Below are 17,004 nucleotides of genomic sequence, written 5' to 3' on the forward strand. Positions count from 1 at the left end.
TGTAAATGGCTGATTTAAAATACAATTTTGAATGAATCATACATTTCCCACCAGAACTAAATTTACATCTATCACCAACATTTTCATGCAGAGCACTTCTTTGAATAAAAGCGCAGTGGATTTAAATACAAATCATACTCTTCCCTATTAAACAAAGAAACAGCACCATGAAATGTAGAAAGGGCTAACATGCAACTTCCATTACTTTTATCTGAATGACCAGTGATTTGTGCTAGGATCCCTATTGTCTGTCAGATATTAAGTGATTTTGATGTGAACACAAGTGGCATGAGTAGCAAGTCTGCAGATCACACCAACTTTGGTGGTATAGTGGATAGTGAAGGTGGTCATCTAACGTCACAACAGAGAATGTGAGTAAAGGAATATGGCAGGGTCTTGAACAGAAACCCAAGAGTATGAATATCTAGCTCCCTGAAGGTGGCAGCACAGGTAGACTGAGAGATGACGGGAGCACATGACATGTTCACCTTTATTGGCAGTATCATTGACTACACGAGTTGGGACGTCATGTTACACTGTGCAAAATATTGTTAGACTGCACTTGCAATATTGTGTGCAGTTCCAGGAGCCACACAATAGAAAGAAAGAAATTTAATTAGAGTAGGTGCAGAAAAGAATCATAAGGATGTTGCCTGGACTGAAGAGTTTGAGTTACAAGGAGATATTGCAGCAATATTTCCCCTGATGCAGAGAAGTGACTTTACAGAGATCTGAGAAAATCAGATAAATTGGGTGCTTAAGTCAAGTCTTCTTCCCAGGCTAAAACTAGAGAGTATAGGTTTAACGTGAGGGGGAACGGTTTAAAAGGGGTCTAAGGAGCAATGTTTTCCCCACAGAGAGTGGTGGGTATATGGATTGAGCTGCTAGAGGTGGGTACAATCAATAGGTACATGGATTGGAAATGTTCAGGGAGATAATAGATCAAACACAGGTAAAAGGGGTTATCTTAGCTAAGTGTCTTGGATGCATTTGGTCAAAGAACCTATTTCTGTGCTGTATAACTCTGAACATAATCATGCCCATGTAATTAGTCATTTATGAGTCTGGATAGCAAAGTCTGTCCCAACATGAGGACATTACTGTTAAAAGATGATAACAGCCGTGGCTCCCCAAAATTTAACTGCCATTCGTGTTAGAAGAAATCACTGCACAAGTTTGACTTCTCCCAACTTAGAACATTTCAGTACCTTTATCAAGAACAGAAATCTTGAAAATCATGATTAAAAATATTAGATGATTCAAAACTAGCCCATTAATAAATCTTGCTCAATAAATAAATAAATTTCATTTCCAAATCGGCTTTAATATTACTGGCATATGTCGTGAAGTTTGTTGTTTTCTAGCAACAGTACATTGCAATACATGGTAAAAACAATATTACAATAAGGAGTATAGTTAAAACAGATAAATAAATAGTGGAAAAAAAGAGGGAAAGAAACACTGACATATTGTGCATTTAGAAATTTGATGGTGGAGGGGAGGAAGCTGTTTCTGAAACGTTGAATGTGTGTTTTCAGGCTCCTGTACCTCCCCCTTGATGGTAGCAATAAGAAAAAGGCACGTCCTGGGTTATGAAATTTCTTAGTGATGAATGCCATTTTTGAAGGTGTCCTCGATGCTGGGGAGGCTAGTGTCCATGATAGAGCTGGCTGAGTTTACAACATTCTGCAGTTTTTACCAATCCTGTTCATTCAATCACCTGTGACTATAAACTGATTCTACAATGGTTCCACATTTAATCCTGTTTTTGGACTAATATTTTTTTCATAATGGCATTTTTCCTCTCAATCATAGGCTGTTCTTCAGAAGGCATTATTCAGTCAACACAGTGATTTTCTGTGCTTTGGATCCACAAGATAGAAAGTAAGTTTGATAGATTTTTCCACTTTACGACAGCATTAAGTAGTTAAACAATGAGATGGGTTTGAGATTCTCATGACTTATTTTCTCCCTCCCTTTCTCCTCAACAGGTGGACGAAAGATGCCAACTCAGCAAAGTAAGTATTTATAACTATGTGGATTAGTTTTAATTAAGCTTTATGGAAACAGAAAACCTACAGCCCAATAGAGGTCCTTCAGCCCAAAAAGCTGTGCCGAACATGTCCTTTCCTTAGAAATACAGTATGGTTGATGGCATCCATGGAGACGTTTCCATCAACATTTCAGATCAGTGACCCTTTTCAGAACTGTCCTGACAAAGGGCCATTGACCTGAAATGTTGACCCTGTTTCTGTCTCCATACATGGTACCTGACCCGGCAAGTGTTGCCAGCAATAATCTGTTTTTGTTTCATATTTCATCATCGGCCTTTTCTTGCTTCAATTAAGTACAAAAGCTTCGATAATTTTTTTTTCTTCTGTTAGGATTTTTGGATTTGTGGCAAGGAAGCAGGGAAGTGCCACGGACAATGTCTGCCACCTTTTTGCTGAGCATGATCCGGAGCAGCCCGCCAGTGCCATTGTGAACTTTGTATCAAAAGTCATGATGGGATCTCAGAAGAAGTAATCAAATTCTGATCCTGCAAAAACCCACCATAAGAAAAATAAATGTTTAACTAAAAAATAAAAAAAAGGCAATAATAAATTGCATCAATAGTTGGTCATGTTCAGAAGTTTTGTATATGTTGAATGATGGTAAGAGCAGGTTTGAATTATTTTAGAGTGGAGCAGAGAATTACAGAGAATAACTGGTTTTAGCCTAAACCGTCAGAAAGGATGTATGGCTTCTGTGATTATGGGTTAGCAGTTGATCTTAATTATTAAGGTGAAGGGTCAATGCTTAGATTTTTTCACTGCTTTGAGCAGAAGAAGCTGAACAGTTTTTAAAAAATCAGTAAAATATAATTTATATTTATTTAACACCATATCCTGAGTAGCTTATGGCTAATCTGATGATTGTACTCGTTGCACGTGTTTAAACAAAAATGTGCAGTCGCAGTTTGACTGTCACTTCTGTGTTTTGCAGCCTCCTCCGTGCTAAAAACCATTCTACAATGTGTGCAACACCTGTCTATCATTCCAGAATCACTGGCATTTTAGTATAAGTAGGATAGCCATTAACATTTATGTAGATCTATTTTATATCATTGCAATTTTTGTTACAATAAATGAAATCTGTAAGTATACAGTTGGGTATGAAATTCTTGCCAAAGATGTACCATTTAACCAGCACTTTGAACTGCCGTACTAACGCGAGTTCAATGATTGAATTCAGCCCTTCCCCTCATATTAAACTAGTGTATCCACCTGTGTTGCTTCCACTGTTAACTATTTGTGAAGTTTAAAAGTTTTTACTTCAATTATCTGTATTACCAAAATCATTTTAGTCATTTTTGTCTGCTTTGCATAGTGTGTATGTTGTAGTATTCTTAAAGCATACTGTAAAAACCTTGTATCCATTATGTAAATGAATTATGTTCTATAATTCTGTATAGTCCTTTTCCATTCTTTGAACACAATCTGTTAAAATTATAATAAATACAATAAATTTTCATTCTTTCATTTGTTATGTGTGGCTGTCACAAAACAGCTTGTTTTGTTTGACAGTATATCTGTGATTCAGTTTAGAATTCTGTATTGATCATCTTTTTGATGTGTTATTGATTGTTAGAAGAGCAACTGCTGCTGGCTAAACATGTTGGTACCTCAGATCTCTGAAGCAAGTCATAAAGATATACATCATTGAAACAGACCAACACATCTACACCAATCTCTTCTCCCAGCATTTGGCCTATAATCTTTAAAGTGTAGGAAATTCAAGTGTGCTAGTTTTTTTTTTTAAAAAACTTAAATGGAATCAGAGATCACATCCGCCACTCTTCTTGGGCAGTGCATTGCATCTACGTTCAGGTCCCTTCTACAACCCCTTTCCCCATACCCCAGATCCACATTCTCTTGTTTTGTCTTCCTTTGACATGGAAAATAGGAATTCCTGCATTGTACCCGATCTATCTGGGGATCTCTGGATCTCCATACCTTCCACCCAGGCTTATGATGATGATCCTTCAAGATGCCAACCAACCCCATCTTTGTCCTTCAATTTTGTATACTACCATGTACCCTCTTAACTACCTCTAGTCCCCTACTATAACGGAAATGCTGCATCCCAGGTGATTCTGGTGACTTACCTCTATACCCTCATTACTACCATAATATTTTACCTATGGTGTGGTGCCCAGAACTGCACACAATACTCCAGTTGAGGCCAAACCAAAGGTTTTATAAGGTTGGAGCATCACTATCATACTCTGTATTTGATGCCCACTATCTTTATGCCATGTTATCTACTGCTACTACCACCTTCAAGAATCTCTGTATTTCAAATTCAATCATTCCTTGTATATGTATATCCTATTCTCATTAGTATCCCAAAATACATCAGTTTACACTTTTGTGTGTGTTGCTTTTTATATACATACATCTTACTGTAATTAATAGTATATTTTATGTATTTCCCTACCAAAAAACAACAGATTTCACAATGTGTGTCTGCGATAATAAACCTGTTTCGGATGCCCTGATCTCCAAATCTGATTAAGTAAATCTGAAGGAATGAGGGCACAGCTTTCTTCCCTCTACTTTTTGGAAAAAGTTTGATTGGCAATCATTTTCAGTTGCATATTAGTGCAAGCAAAAATACTTGCACTAATTACTAAATTTATGTTATCTGAAGGTCATTCTGGAAACAAATGCAGCAAATTTAAACTAGGCATTAGGGCCAAGAAGCTGTTTTCATAAACTTTTTCCTCATCACATTTTATTTGTCAATTTTACATTGAAAATGTGTTTTTTTCAAACATTCCCCCCCACCCCAATTGATTTTGGCTCAACATTCCCAATACAAGATTCTTTATATTGAGGTTTCAATCACACGCAGTGATCAAATATTAAATTAAATATCTAAACAGTGATATTTTCTGAACACATATCTGCATATTTTTGATAAAGTACATTGCCAATATTTTTTTAAACCAAAAGCATTTTTTTTTGTTTGAGCAGCATTAAGAGGACCTTCCATTTAACAGTTCAATCGAGCATTTCATCTACTGCAAAGACTTTTATTGCAATAGATGAAATGCATGATCAAACGGATAAAGGGTAGCTCCTCTTAATGCTGCTCAAACAAAAAAGTTTCCAAAGAGAGGAATAAAATTATCTACCTTAGTTACTATCAAAAAGACTAAAATCTGATGAAAGAGAGATTGTGAAAACCTGATAAATTCAACATTACTGAGATGTCAGTTTTATCTGAAGATCGTGGATGTTACTGCTGTCTAGACTTACTGAGCATTTCCATCTTCAAAGGAATCTGGAATCTACTTGGAGACAAAATCTGGTGCACTCATTCCAGTCGGACATTCTTAAATTGTTTAGGTGACAGATTATATTCTACAGATGTACGCACCCAGCATGAATTTAGTTTTGTCCCAGGTAGTTTAATGTTTTTCAGGTGATATCAGACATACTAATGCTTACGAACTAATTGTGGATAGACATACAGATGCCATTAAGCCATTGAATCTGTTGATCTGACTTGCCCTTGCTCAACCTATTGAGTGGCACTGTACTGCTACCACCCAGTAAGCAGATCAGGCCATACATGGCAGCTATGATTTCTGTTAATATTTTGAACTCACAAAGGGCTTTTTTCAAAAGACTTTGATAAGCAGACAAGTAGTTGAAATTAAACTTAATTTATTTCAATTAAATTTAAAAAACACCAAGTAAATTTTATATTAAATTAATAAATAGAAAACAATTAAACTGACCTCTATAATATAAACATGAGACGGTCATTCAACCTCTCATACCAGGAACACTGATCAATAAAATTATGGCTCTGCAGACTTCTTCTACTATCCCTATGCCCGCCTGCAGTAAAGCCCACCATCCCCGAAACTAATCTGGTGAAAATCTAGATACAATTTCATTCGTACAAGGTATAATAGAATCAAGATGTCTATTCTCTAATATCATCAACAGCTTGTTTGGTCCAAGCATGAGGACACCATGGCTAAGTAAGTGCAACAACACCTCTACTTCCTCAGAAGATGAAGGAAGTTTGGTATGTTCCCATTAACACTCATCAATTTTTACAGATGCACCATAGAAAGCATCCATCACAAAACCAGACTCCCCTTGTCTACACTTCCCACCACTTCAGTAGAGCAACCAGTCACATGCCTGTGATAATAAACCTGATACTGATAATCAAAGACTCCACCCACCTTGGACAATTTCTCTTCATCACCTTCCACTGGGCAGAAGATACAAAAAAGCTCAAGGACATTTTCTATCCCTCTGTTGTAATTCACTTGAATGGATTTCTTGGTTGAAAAAATGAACTCCATCTCATCATCTACCTCCACGTGGTCCTTGTACCCAATTGTCTGGTTTCACTGCATTTTTTCTGCAGCTGTAACACAGCATTGTGCACTGTGCTATTGCTTTTACTTTGTATTATATCAATGCTAATATAGAAAGATAGAAAACCTACAGCACAATACAGGCCTTTCTGCCCACAAAGTTGTGGTGAACATGTCCCTACCTTAGAAATTACTAGGGTTACCTATAGCCCTCTATTTTTCTAAGCTCCATGTACCTATCCAAAACTCTCTTAAAAGACCCTATCGTATCCGCCTCCACCACCGTTGCTGGCAACCCATTCCACGCACTCACCACTCTCTGTGTAAAAAACTTACCCCCGACATTTCCTCTGTACCTACTCCCAAGCACCTTAAACCTGTGTCCACTTGTGGCAGCCACTTCAGGCCTGGGAAAAAGCCTCTGACTATCTGCACGATCAATGCCCCTCATCATCTTATATACCTCTATCAGGTCACCTCTCATCCTCCGTCGCTCCAAGGAGAAAAGGCCGAGTTCACTCAACCAAAATGTTTTGAAATGATTTGTATGGGTGTGATGCAAATCTATTTTGCCCATTGTACCTCAATAACTGTGACCAAATACTCAAATCCTTTTGCAATAAGGGAAGATGGCCTTTCTGATTGAAAATTATCACACAAAGTAAACAGTGGTTCATCTACAAGGACACCCAGCTCTGCATGGATGTCAGATAATTTCAAATTTGCAGCATTAGAAAACTCCACACTTCCACATTTTTTTCTGCTAAAATGGATGACATCACATTTTCCACATTATGTTCCACCTGCCATATGGATGGGTGTGTGTTAGGTTTACCTGCTAAGATTGGCGGTAAGCTACGGCCCATATATGAAGTCATTGTCATATGGCCTGGAAACAGGCCTTGTGGTCCATCACATCCATGCCAACCAGAGGCACCCACCTGCATTAATTCCACTTTACACCACTTAGCCTGTAGCCTTCACTGGCTGACTAATTCAAGTGGTCATCAAGACCCATTTTGAGTGCTGTCAGCAATTCTACTTCCACCACTCTTTCAGGCATATTTTCCAGGTGCTCACCATTCTCTGGGTGAAGAAGAACCCTTAGGCCCCTTCTAGCACCCCTCCCAATTAGCCTAAATAATCAGAGGTTTTCATCACCTCTGAAAAGGGAGAATTATTTCAGCAGTGTGCCTTGTCTATACCCCTCACAATTTTGTATCTATCAAGCTCTTAGGACACTATTTCAAAACTTAGACTTGATGATGAGTCCAGGAAGGAAATAATTCCATGTCAATTATTTTAATCCAAGTATTGAGTATAGGAGTTGGTATGTTATGGGGAGGTTGTATAAGACATTGGTGAGGCCAAATTTGGAGTATTGTGTATAGTTCTGGTCACCTAACTATCTGAAGGATATCAGTAAGATTGAAAGAGTGCAGAGAAGATTTACCAGGATGTTGCCGGGTCTTCAGGAGTTGAGTTACAGGGAAAGATTGAACAGGTTAGGACTTTATTTCTTGGAGCGTAGACGAATGAGGGGAGATTTGGTAAAGGTTTACAAAATTATGAGGGGTATAGACAGAATAAATGTGAATAGGTTCTTTCCACTTAGATTAGGAGAGATAAAATATGAGAGGACATGGCTTTAGGGTGAACTTTTTCACTCAGAGAGTGGTGGGAGTATGGAATGAGCTGCCACCTGACATGGTAAATGCTGGCTCACTCTTAAGTGTCAAGAATAAATTGAATAGGTACAAGGATGGGAGAGGTCTGGAGGGTTATGAACTGGATGCAGGTCAATGGGACTAGCAGAATAATGTTTCAGCACAGACTAGAAGGGCCGAATAGCCTGTTTTCTGTGGCGTGTTCTATGGTTCCATGTCACATTCTGCATGTGCAGAAGTCTATGCTTGCCAGCTGCTTCTATGAAGCTGCTGCCAAGCCCCATGTCTGTGTTCCATTGAGTTGTTATTTAACAACTCCAAAATAAAAGCACCATTTAAGGTTACAAATACCCTGAAAAACACAACTATACTATCCAATCAAGTCCTTATGCTTGAGAAGATTTGGGAAAACAGAGATTGCTGGTTTCAAAGGGATTGGGGATGACATTAAAATAGGAGGACAATAATATTTCAGTCATATGGAAAAGATTGGTAATATTCTGTGTGGGTAACAATGCTGAATGAATGGATTGCAAATGGTAATTCAAACTAAAATCTATATAATTAGTTCAAAAGGAAAATAAACAATTTCAAGTTCCTGAGTGTCAATATCTCTGAGGTTCTATCCTGGGCACATCAATACAGCCATAAAGGAGGCAAGACAGCAGCTATATTTCATCAGGCCCTTGAGGAGATTTGGTTTGTCACCAAAGACACTCACAAATTTCTACAGATATACAGTGAAGAGCATTCTAACTGGCTCTGTCACCATCTGGTATGGGGTGGGGGGTGGGGACTACTGCACAGCACTGAAGTAAGCTGCAGAGTATCGTAAATTTAGTCAGCCCCATCATAGGCACTAGACTCCATAGTATCCTGGGCATCTTTGAGGAGCAATGCCTCAAAAACATGACATCATCATTAAGGACCCCTATCACCTTTGTCCTCATTGCTACCATCAGGAATATCAGGAATGAAGTACAGAAGCCTGAATGCACACATTCAATGATTCAAGAACAGCTTCTTCCCCTCTGCCATCTGATTTCTGAATGGGCACTAAACCTATGAACACCAGCTCAATACTTTTTAAATTTTATACTACTAACTTAATTTAACAATATATATATATATTCAGGTTTTCTTCTGTTATAATGATTATGTATTGCATTGTACTGCTGCTGCAAAGATAACAAATTTCATGTTATATGCTGGTGATGTTAAACTTGATTCTGATATTTGAATAACATAAATGCTTAATTTAAAGTTACATAAATTTATCAATATTTCACTCTGAACTTTTGTCTTTCTGCCTGCATTTGAAAGAGTGCACGCAAAATGTAGAAGAAACTTGTTTGTAACCGGAGAGAGAATATTTAAAGAGCACAGGAGAGTTAAAGTATCTGAAAGTGAATTAAGCCAATAATTCAAACTGGAGTGGTGATAAACCATCCTGCCCTCCCATCCCGAGTATAATACTCTTCTGGTAATACCGTGATTTATGAGTCCCTCACTAACAGAACTATAAAAATGCCCTCTGTGATATTTCCTGACCTGTTAACATTCTTGACTCGGAGTTGCTAAATGGTGTTGAGAAGAGGATCTTGTGAATTCAGAACTGATAAAGACTACACATATTAATCAGTCTTTGATTAAACAAAATAATTGGAAAGCATCAACTATGAATAAAGTTTGAAATAATAACTGCAACTTCAAATAAACCAAGTAATACCCGAGAGGTCAATAGTTAATGCATCATAATGCCATGCTAACTTGGGTATTTGGTACCCGCTCCAGATACTTAGGAATACTTTGTGGGCATACATGTCTAGTGACAACTCATCTGGGTTTCCAAGTGGGGCCTTTTACTGTGGATGGGAAGAGGATTTTCCATACGCGCGCTGTTTGTTAGATTATGCACCATCTCAGTAAAACTGTACACAGCAAGTCCAGACGACATCACACCAATGGTATGCAATGATACTAGCTCGATCGCTATTGAGCGGCTCACTGATGGGATAGTCCTGCAATGTTTGATGTTCTTTGTATCCAGCAGTGACATGATTGTTAAAAAAACTTAACAAGATGAACAAATGCACATTTGATTGGACCCAGTATGGCCACTGCGTCTGAGCATGCCACCATCTTACCGGAAATGAGTTTTAAAGTAATAGAAAATTTACAGTGAAAACATCTGAAAATTCAGTTTTCTCATTGTCTTGGAATACTTCCAATTCTCAAGATACTCTCAATTACGTTTAAATGTGACTGATAAAACTAAATTAGGGAAAAATTTACTTTCTGCAAAAAGGTTGCTCAGCCTGTTGGATGACATCACTATTGATAGATTCCAGAAATCCCTCATAACTGATACCAGCACTAACGTAAGCCAGGAAGATGAAATTCACATCTTGGCAATCACTAAATCTTCAAGGCCAGTTGCAACTGCTATCATTTAGCTGTTAACTGCAAAATTCTGTGCAGCACTGAACTTTCATCTTACTTTAAGTGTTATTTGTGCATTTTAATGTTACATCTTTATGAAGCTTTTCAAATATTTTTACCCAAAAAATATTCCCATTAGAAAAAAAGAGAATATGCAGTACAGTGTGCAGAAAATGCTTTGCAAAAATAAATTCTTTTTAAATCTGAAAAATGCAATAAAACTGTGAAACTGACCTTGTTTCCTGTTGAGCCTAGCAATCTGGTCGTAATTTGAAGAGAAACATGAAATAAACTCAATTGCAGGAAATTCATGAGCAGAGTTCCATAGCCTGGGGGTAGGACCACTACAGGCACTGATACACTTGGGTGGAGGAATCAAAGTAATGAAAAATGATTATTCTTGTGCTCAAAATTTTAAATTCTTTGAGGCCATGTCTTTAATTTGGACTCCAGTTAAACAAATACCCAGGAAATTCCAGGTCATTATTCAGTTAAAACTATACAGAGTTTACTGTAGGTACTTACCATGAAAGAACAAAAGTAATGTTCTGTCTTCAAAATCTGTTTTTCTGTGTTTGTGAATAAATTCCACTGTTGCACCTTTATATCTGAGAGACATTGTTCTGTGCAACATTACTACAAAGTACTGAACACAACCATCATTACCCTTCACTACAACTAAACTTGTTAAAGACTTTCCTGAAAATTAAACATCCTAAGAGATATTGATTTGAAATGCTAATGCTGTTAATCCTCTACAGATGTTGCCTGATATATTCAAAATTTCCAGGACTTCCTGTTATCTTCACAACATGCTCAGATTTGTGATCAGGGAAAACCCTTGTTTATAAGATACACCACTGACATTTACTTAGCAAAGTAAAAGGTTACTCAGTTTGCCCTGCCTAAAGCAGACTAAATTCCATTCTAGCTGATTACTGCTTAATCAGTTTATTCACATTCATTAGCAATGTGTAAACTGTTGCAATCAATGGTGTTATTAAGAGTCCTTATTCACCAATAACAGTTTTCTGCTGCTCAGTAAAGGCTCATTAGGAATATCTTCCTTCAATCTCTTCAGAGTTGTGATTCAGGGCATGGATAAAAGACGTTACATTTCAGCACTGATGTAAGAGTCATTGATCTTGGCACCAAGGCAGCATTTGACTAAATTTAACACCAAGGACACCTGGTGGAACAATGATTGCCAACAGCTGGAGTTTTTCATCAAACAAAAGACGAACACGTGGCTGTGTCAGACTGGTCATCCCATGCCAATGACAGCAATGTAAGATTTCCATAGGACCATGTTTCAACTACTGCTTTCCATTGCTTACAAGGTCAGAAATTGAGAGGTTCACTGATAGCCTGGAGTATCCAGTTCTGCTGTTGTCCCTTGGATAATGAGGCACACAGCACTTGCAATATAGCAGGGCAGCATAGTGATTAAAAACAGAAAAATATAGAGGATATTAATATAGCCTCTGCATAATCTGTTGCATTTCTCGGCAGCCTTTATACCTCTTCCTCCCCCCCCCCCCATTGTTGGACTTCTCATGGAGTGCCTACCCACCCATCACGTCATTCTTTGACATTTCCTCCAGCGACAAGCCGATCCCACCGCTAGCCGTACCTTTCCCTTCCCCAACCATTTCAGCTTTCCGTGGGGTCCATGCTCCCGAGCCCCAGGTTTGTTCATCCTTCTCCCCCCCCCCCACACCCTGCCCAACGTATGGGAGGTGTAACAAACAACCTTCCAGAGGAACTCAGTGGCTGGAGCAAAACCTGTGGGAGGGAAGGAATTGGCAACACACACAAAATGCTGGAGGAGCTCTACGGGTTATGCAGCATCTATGAAGGTTAATAAACAATCAATGTTTCAGGCTGAGATACTTGGTCTGGACTCAATTGTTCATGTTTCATTTTAGTCCCCTTTTACTCTTCTCTGTTCTTCTCACCTCTCCACTCTCAGTCCTGAGGCAGGGTTTTGACCTGAAAAGTTGACAACTGCTTTCTTCCCACAAACACTGTTTAACCCATCAAGTTCCTCCAGCAGCTTGTTTGTTACTCCAGATTCCAGTATCTGCAGTCTCTTGGGATGCCTTTATAGGACGTGTAACACCTTATCATTGCACCTCCTCTCTCACTACCATCTAGGGCCCTAAACAGCTCTTCCAGAGGAGGCAATGATTAAGGTCCACCTCCTTCAACTTTTTAATGTGGTCTCCTCTGTAGTGTACTTAAGATTTCAGTAATATTGGAGTAATATTGTAAATATGTTCTTTGATTAAGCATTCTTTGTTTGTTTACACAGTTCATTATGGGTTATATGTAAGTATGTGAATGGCATACATCATTATGCCATTATGCCATTTGTGAGTGTCTCACTAAAAAAAAAAAGGTGGGGGGAGAAACTAAGCATGGACATTGTAGGTAGGAGGGATTAGTGTTTGGGTGTTTTTGATTTCTTTTTAGCTGGCTCAGCACAACACTGTGGGCCGAATGGCCTGTCCCTGTGTTGTACTATTCTATGTTCCATGTATCCCAGTTCCTGTGGTTTTCTTTCAATTATTTTTGGGAGTTATGAAACATAGCATCCTCTACATCTGAACACAGACGAGATGACTGCTTTGCCAAACCCCTGTACTCTGTCATAGCCATTTGGAACTCCCAGTTGCAAGCCATTTTAATTTCCCTCCCCATTCCCACACCAGCAAGTATCCTGGCTCCTGTGTTTTTCTTTCAGTTTATGGAGTTACAAAACATAACAGTGATAATGAGAGAGTTTTAAAATAAACCTGAGACAACTATGTACCTGTTGAAGAGCAGTATGTTTTTGTTTGGAAGGCGAGGGAGATGCTAGAGTTTTAAAAAAAGGAAGAAAATGAATGAAATTAATAAGTAATGAGTACAGCTATGGGTTCATAGACAGTGAGTACCTGCTGATAATCATAAATAACAAAGAGTAGAAATGGCTGGTTACATTGGAAAGACAGGCACGTTCAATTGCACAACAGGTAACTGGATGATGTATACTGAACAAATTGAGCAGTGTTTTGGAGCAAATGAAATAGCCAATAAAAAAGGGTGCTAGTGTGGCTGAGTAGAAAAGTAGAAAAGCATACTGTTTGCTTAGAAGTTTAACTGTTCCAGCCAAACAAGCCAATATGGGCCTTGCTGATATCATGAACATAATGCAGAAATGTATAGAACCTAAACCATTGTAGATTGCAGAATGTTTTAGGTTTCATAAGTAGAATCAAAGGGAAGGGGAGTCTATTTCAGCTTATGTGGATGAATTGAAGAAATTGTCTGAGCATTGTCAGTTCAGTGGTGGGTTGAAGATGCAGTGAGTGATCATTTAGTTTGTGGAATATTACAGGAAAAATGGCTCCTAGCTGAAGAAAAACTTATATTTACAAGAGCAGTTGAAATAACTGTATCAATGGAAACAGCAGGCAGAGGCACAATTGAGTTGCAGTCAGAAAAGAAAATGAGTGTGAACAAAATTGTAACATCTAAATAGAAGCCAGTCTGGCCAAACAAATTGTACTACCATTGTGGCAGGGGCTCACATGCTCTGGAGCAAGGTGAAACTTGCAAAAAATGCAATCAACTGTGATATATACAAAGAACACATCAGGCAGACTGCATAGGGAAGAGATAAAGTTAAAAAGTCAGGTTGCAGTTACAAAAAGAGCACTAATCTGCATGCTGCGAATGAAAAATCAGATGTGAGAGTGACACATCTAAGTAGCCTTGAGATTTACAATGTGAAAACTAACAAGAGTCAAGCAATATGGCCTACACCTGAAGTGAACAGCAAATTAATTAAAATTAATTTAGACATTGGCTTTGCTCTTGCAATCATCCCATAAAATGAGTTTCAATAGCATTTCAAAGATACTGAATTGAAGCCTGTAGATATCCAACTAAGAAATCATCCATAGCAATTAAACGTTTCAGTCTGAATGGGACAATTTAAAATGTACTATGTTGTGGATGTCTGTATAGTAGTTGTATTATATAGTATACTGTGTATATAGTTGTGATACATTAGACATTGCATTGGAGTACAATTGTAAACAAGAGAAAATCTGCAGATGCTAGAAATCCAAGCACCACACACAAAATGCTGGAGGAACTCAGACGCCAGGCAGCATCTATGGAAAAGAGTAAATAGTTGACGTTTTGGGCTGAGACCACTCACCAGGACCGGAGAAAAGAAAAGATGAGGAGTCAGAGTAAGAAGGTGGGGGAAGGGGAGGAAGAAACAAGGTGATAGATGAAACCAGGAGGGGGGAGGGTATGAAGTATAGAGCTGGGAAGTTGATTGGTGAAGGAGATACAGGGCTGGTATCTCTTTCACCAATCAACTTCCCAGCTCTTTACTTCACCTCTGCATCTCCTCACCCCCAGTTTCACCTTGCTATCTGATTCTGACTTACATTTGGTAACTTTATGCATTTGCTTAGTTTTGTGTTTAAGACTTTTCACTCAGTTGTGCTTTTTGTCTGCCTTGCACATTCTCTCTATGTGACCTCATCTGTGACACATTCTGCAGACTATTTTTTGAACCAACAGTCATTTGCATCATGGGAAGATTTGCCACATCAATAACATTTTTGGTTTTTTGGAATATTCAGGGAGATTTTGTGAATTTCACATTCTATCCTTCTTTTCTGTAGTTTTGCTGCATCCTTTGCTGTAGTCCCTAAAGATATTGTAATGACCAATGCCCATTCTAAGGTTAGATCTCTTACAGATAGTAGCCTCTTTTGAGTGCTTTGACCATCTATGCCACATACATGCCTGACCTTTAGTGTATCAGAAAGTCCATTGCTAAAGTCACAGTACTGAGAAAGTTTGTGCGGTTCTGCTATGTATTCAGAAATGCTTTCATCCTTTGATTGGTTTTTGTGTAAAATCTAAATTTCTCAGCCATTACCAGCGGTTTAGAGCTCAAGTGATTTTATAAAATTGTAACAATTTCATCGAACATCTTGCTTGCTGGCTTTGTACAGGTTGCTAAGTTGTGTAGGCAACTGTATTTTCTTGCACCCAGTAAGCTAAGGAGCATAGGGGCTTTCTTTTTCTCCTCCACGTTGTTCGTGTTCCACCCTCTCGATAGCAGCCGTGATGGCTTTCTCGTGCTGTTAAGCTCTAGCTGTTTCGTCCCATAACTGTCGGTGAGTTTCGTGATATTTTCTGACATTCAGGTTTGTACTTGTCAATTTGTTGTCTGTGCACAACTACATATCAATTGAATAAAAGCATATACACAGGAGGTGGCTTTAATTGATGTATTCACATTGCAGCGAGAGAGAGAAAAAGAACAATGCGCATGCATAGACAACAGTGCACACGTAGATGTCAGATTAATACGTTGTGCGGGAGGGTGGATCATTGCTGTGAAAGAAATAGGTCCATACGTTACAGTTTATATAAGCATGAATCATTCCATTCAAGAGAGTGGAGGAAATTGAGAATAAAAACTTAACATAGCCAATTGCTCGAGATTACAGCAATTTTATGTCTTTGCATTGTACTGCTGCTGCGAAATAATGGATTTCATGTCATGTAAAACAATCATAGTAAATGTGATTCTCAATGAAATACAAGTTGTGACAGTAATCTGTTCTGTAATAATAGTTAAACTTAGTGCTCCCCTTTCCCAGTATTCACAGTCACAAGAATATACCCCTCTCTAGTTTGTGTAGCTCATTAACTTCTATCTCAAAGGGTAAGCTGTAATTGGAGTTTTTTTTTGTACTTTGTGTAGAAAGGGAGAAGTCAAGACTCAGAACCCACTGATTTTTGTAAACCCTTTTCTGACTGGTGCCCAGTCTCGTAGGCAAGGTCTACAGTGCTGGCTTTCCTCCAGGAAGTACTGGTTAATCTGCAGGATACCACTGTAAACACCAGGGGAGGAAGGAGGAAATCATATCACCATTAAAAGGAAGTGATTGCTTTTTTTCTATTTCTGGGAAACATATCACAAAATACTGGCAAGGAAGAATACACGTTAACTTATGTAACAAACACACACACACACACACACACACACACACACACACACACACACACAAACAAGTAAATCCAAGAGTTTCCCATGTAAATGAGTACTCTTTTCCATAGATGCTGTCTGGCCTACTGAGTTCCTCCAGCATTTTGTGTGTTTACTTGGATTTCCAGCATCTGCAGATTTTCTCTTGTTTATAATCATATCTTAGTTTATTTGTTTTGGATAGTTTGAGATCTTAAAAAAGTCATTTAATTTTAATATTATTGTTACTTCAGGAATATACAGTAGGTAGCCACCTTAAGCACAGCCTTGGCTGTAGTTATAGTCGTATCAATATCTGTTATGCCATTAATCAAGGACATGGGAAAAGTGTTCCTGTGTAAAAATGGGAAATGCTATAAGTACTCAGCAAGTTGGATAGCATTTGTAAAAGAAAAAAATATCAGTGTTTCAGCTTGATGCTTTTCATTAGAACTAGGAAAATT

General features: G+C 38.3%; 1 protein-coding gene across 11 annotated transcripts in view; it reads left to right on the plus strand.

Moving 5' to 3' along the window:
- The window catches only part of LOC140195375 (tensin-3-like), a 449,612-nt gene extending 446,099 nt beyond the window's left edge, over window positions 1-3,513 (plus strand). For all 11 annotated transcript variants that reach the window (XM_072253576.1, XM_072253577.1, XM_072253579.1 and 8 more), the window contains 3 exons: window positions 1,816-1,884; window positions 1,992-2,018; window positions 2,385-3,513. In XM_072253576.1, coding sequence (XP_072109677.1) covers window positions 1,816-1,884; window positions 1,992-2,018; window positions 2,385-2,526 — 238 coding nt within the window. In that variant the 3' untranslated portion in view covers window positions 2,527-3,513. The remainder of the gene's footprint in view (window positions 1-1,815; window positions 1,885-1,991; window positions 2,019-2,384) is intronic.
- Window positions 3,514-17,004: the final 13,491 nt, after the last annotated feature.

Source organism: Mobula birostris, chromosome 3, assembly GCF_030028105.1.
Source record: "Mobula birostris isolate sMobBir1 chromosome 3, sMobBir1.hap1, whole genome shotgun sequence".
NCBI lineage: Eukaryota > Metazoa > Chordata > Chondrichthyes > Myliobatiformes > Myliobatidae > Mobula > Mobula birostris.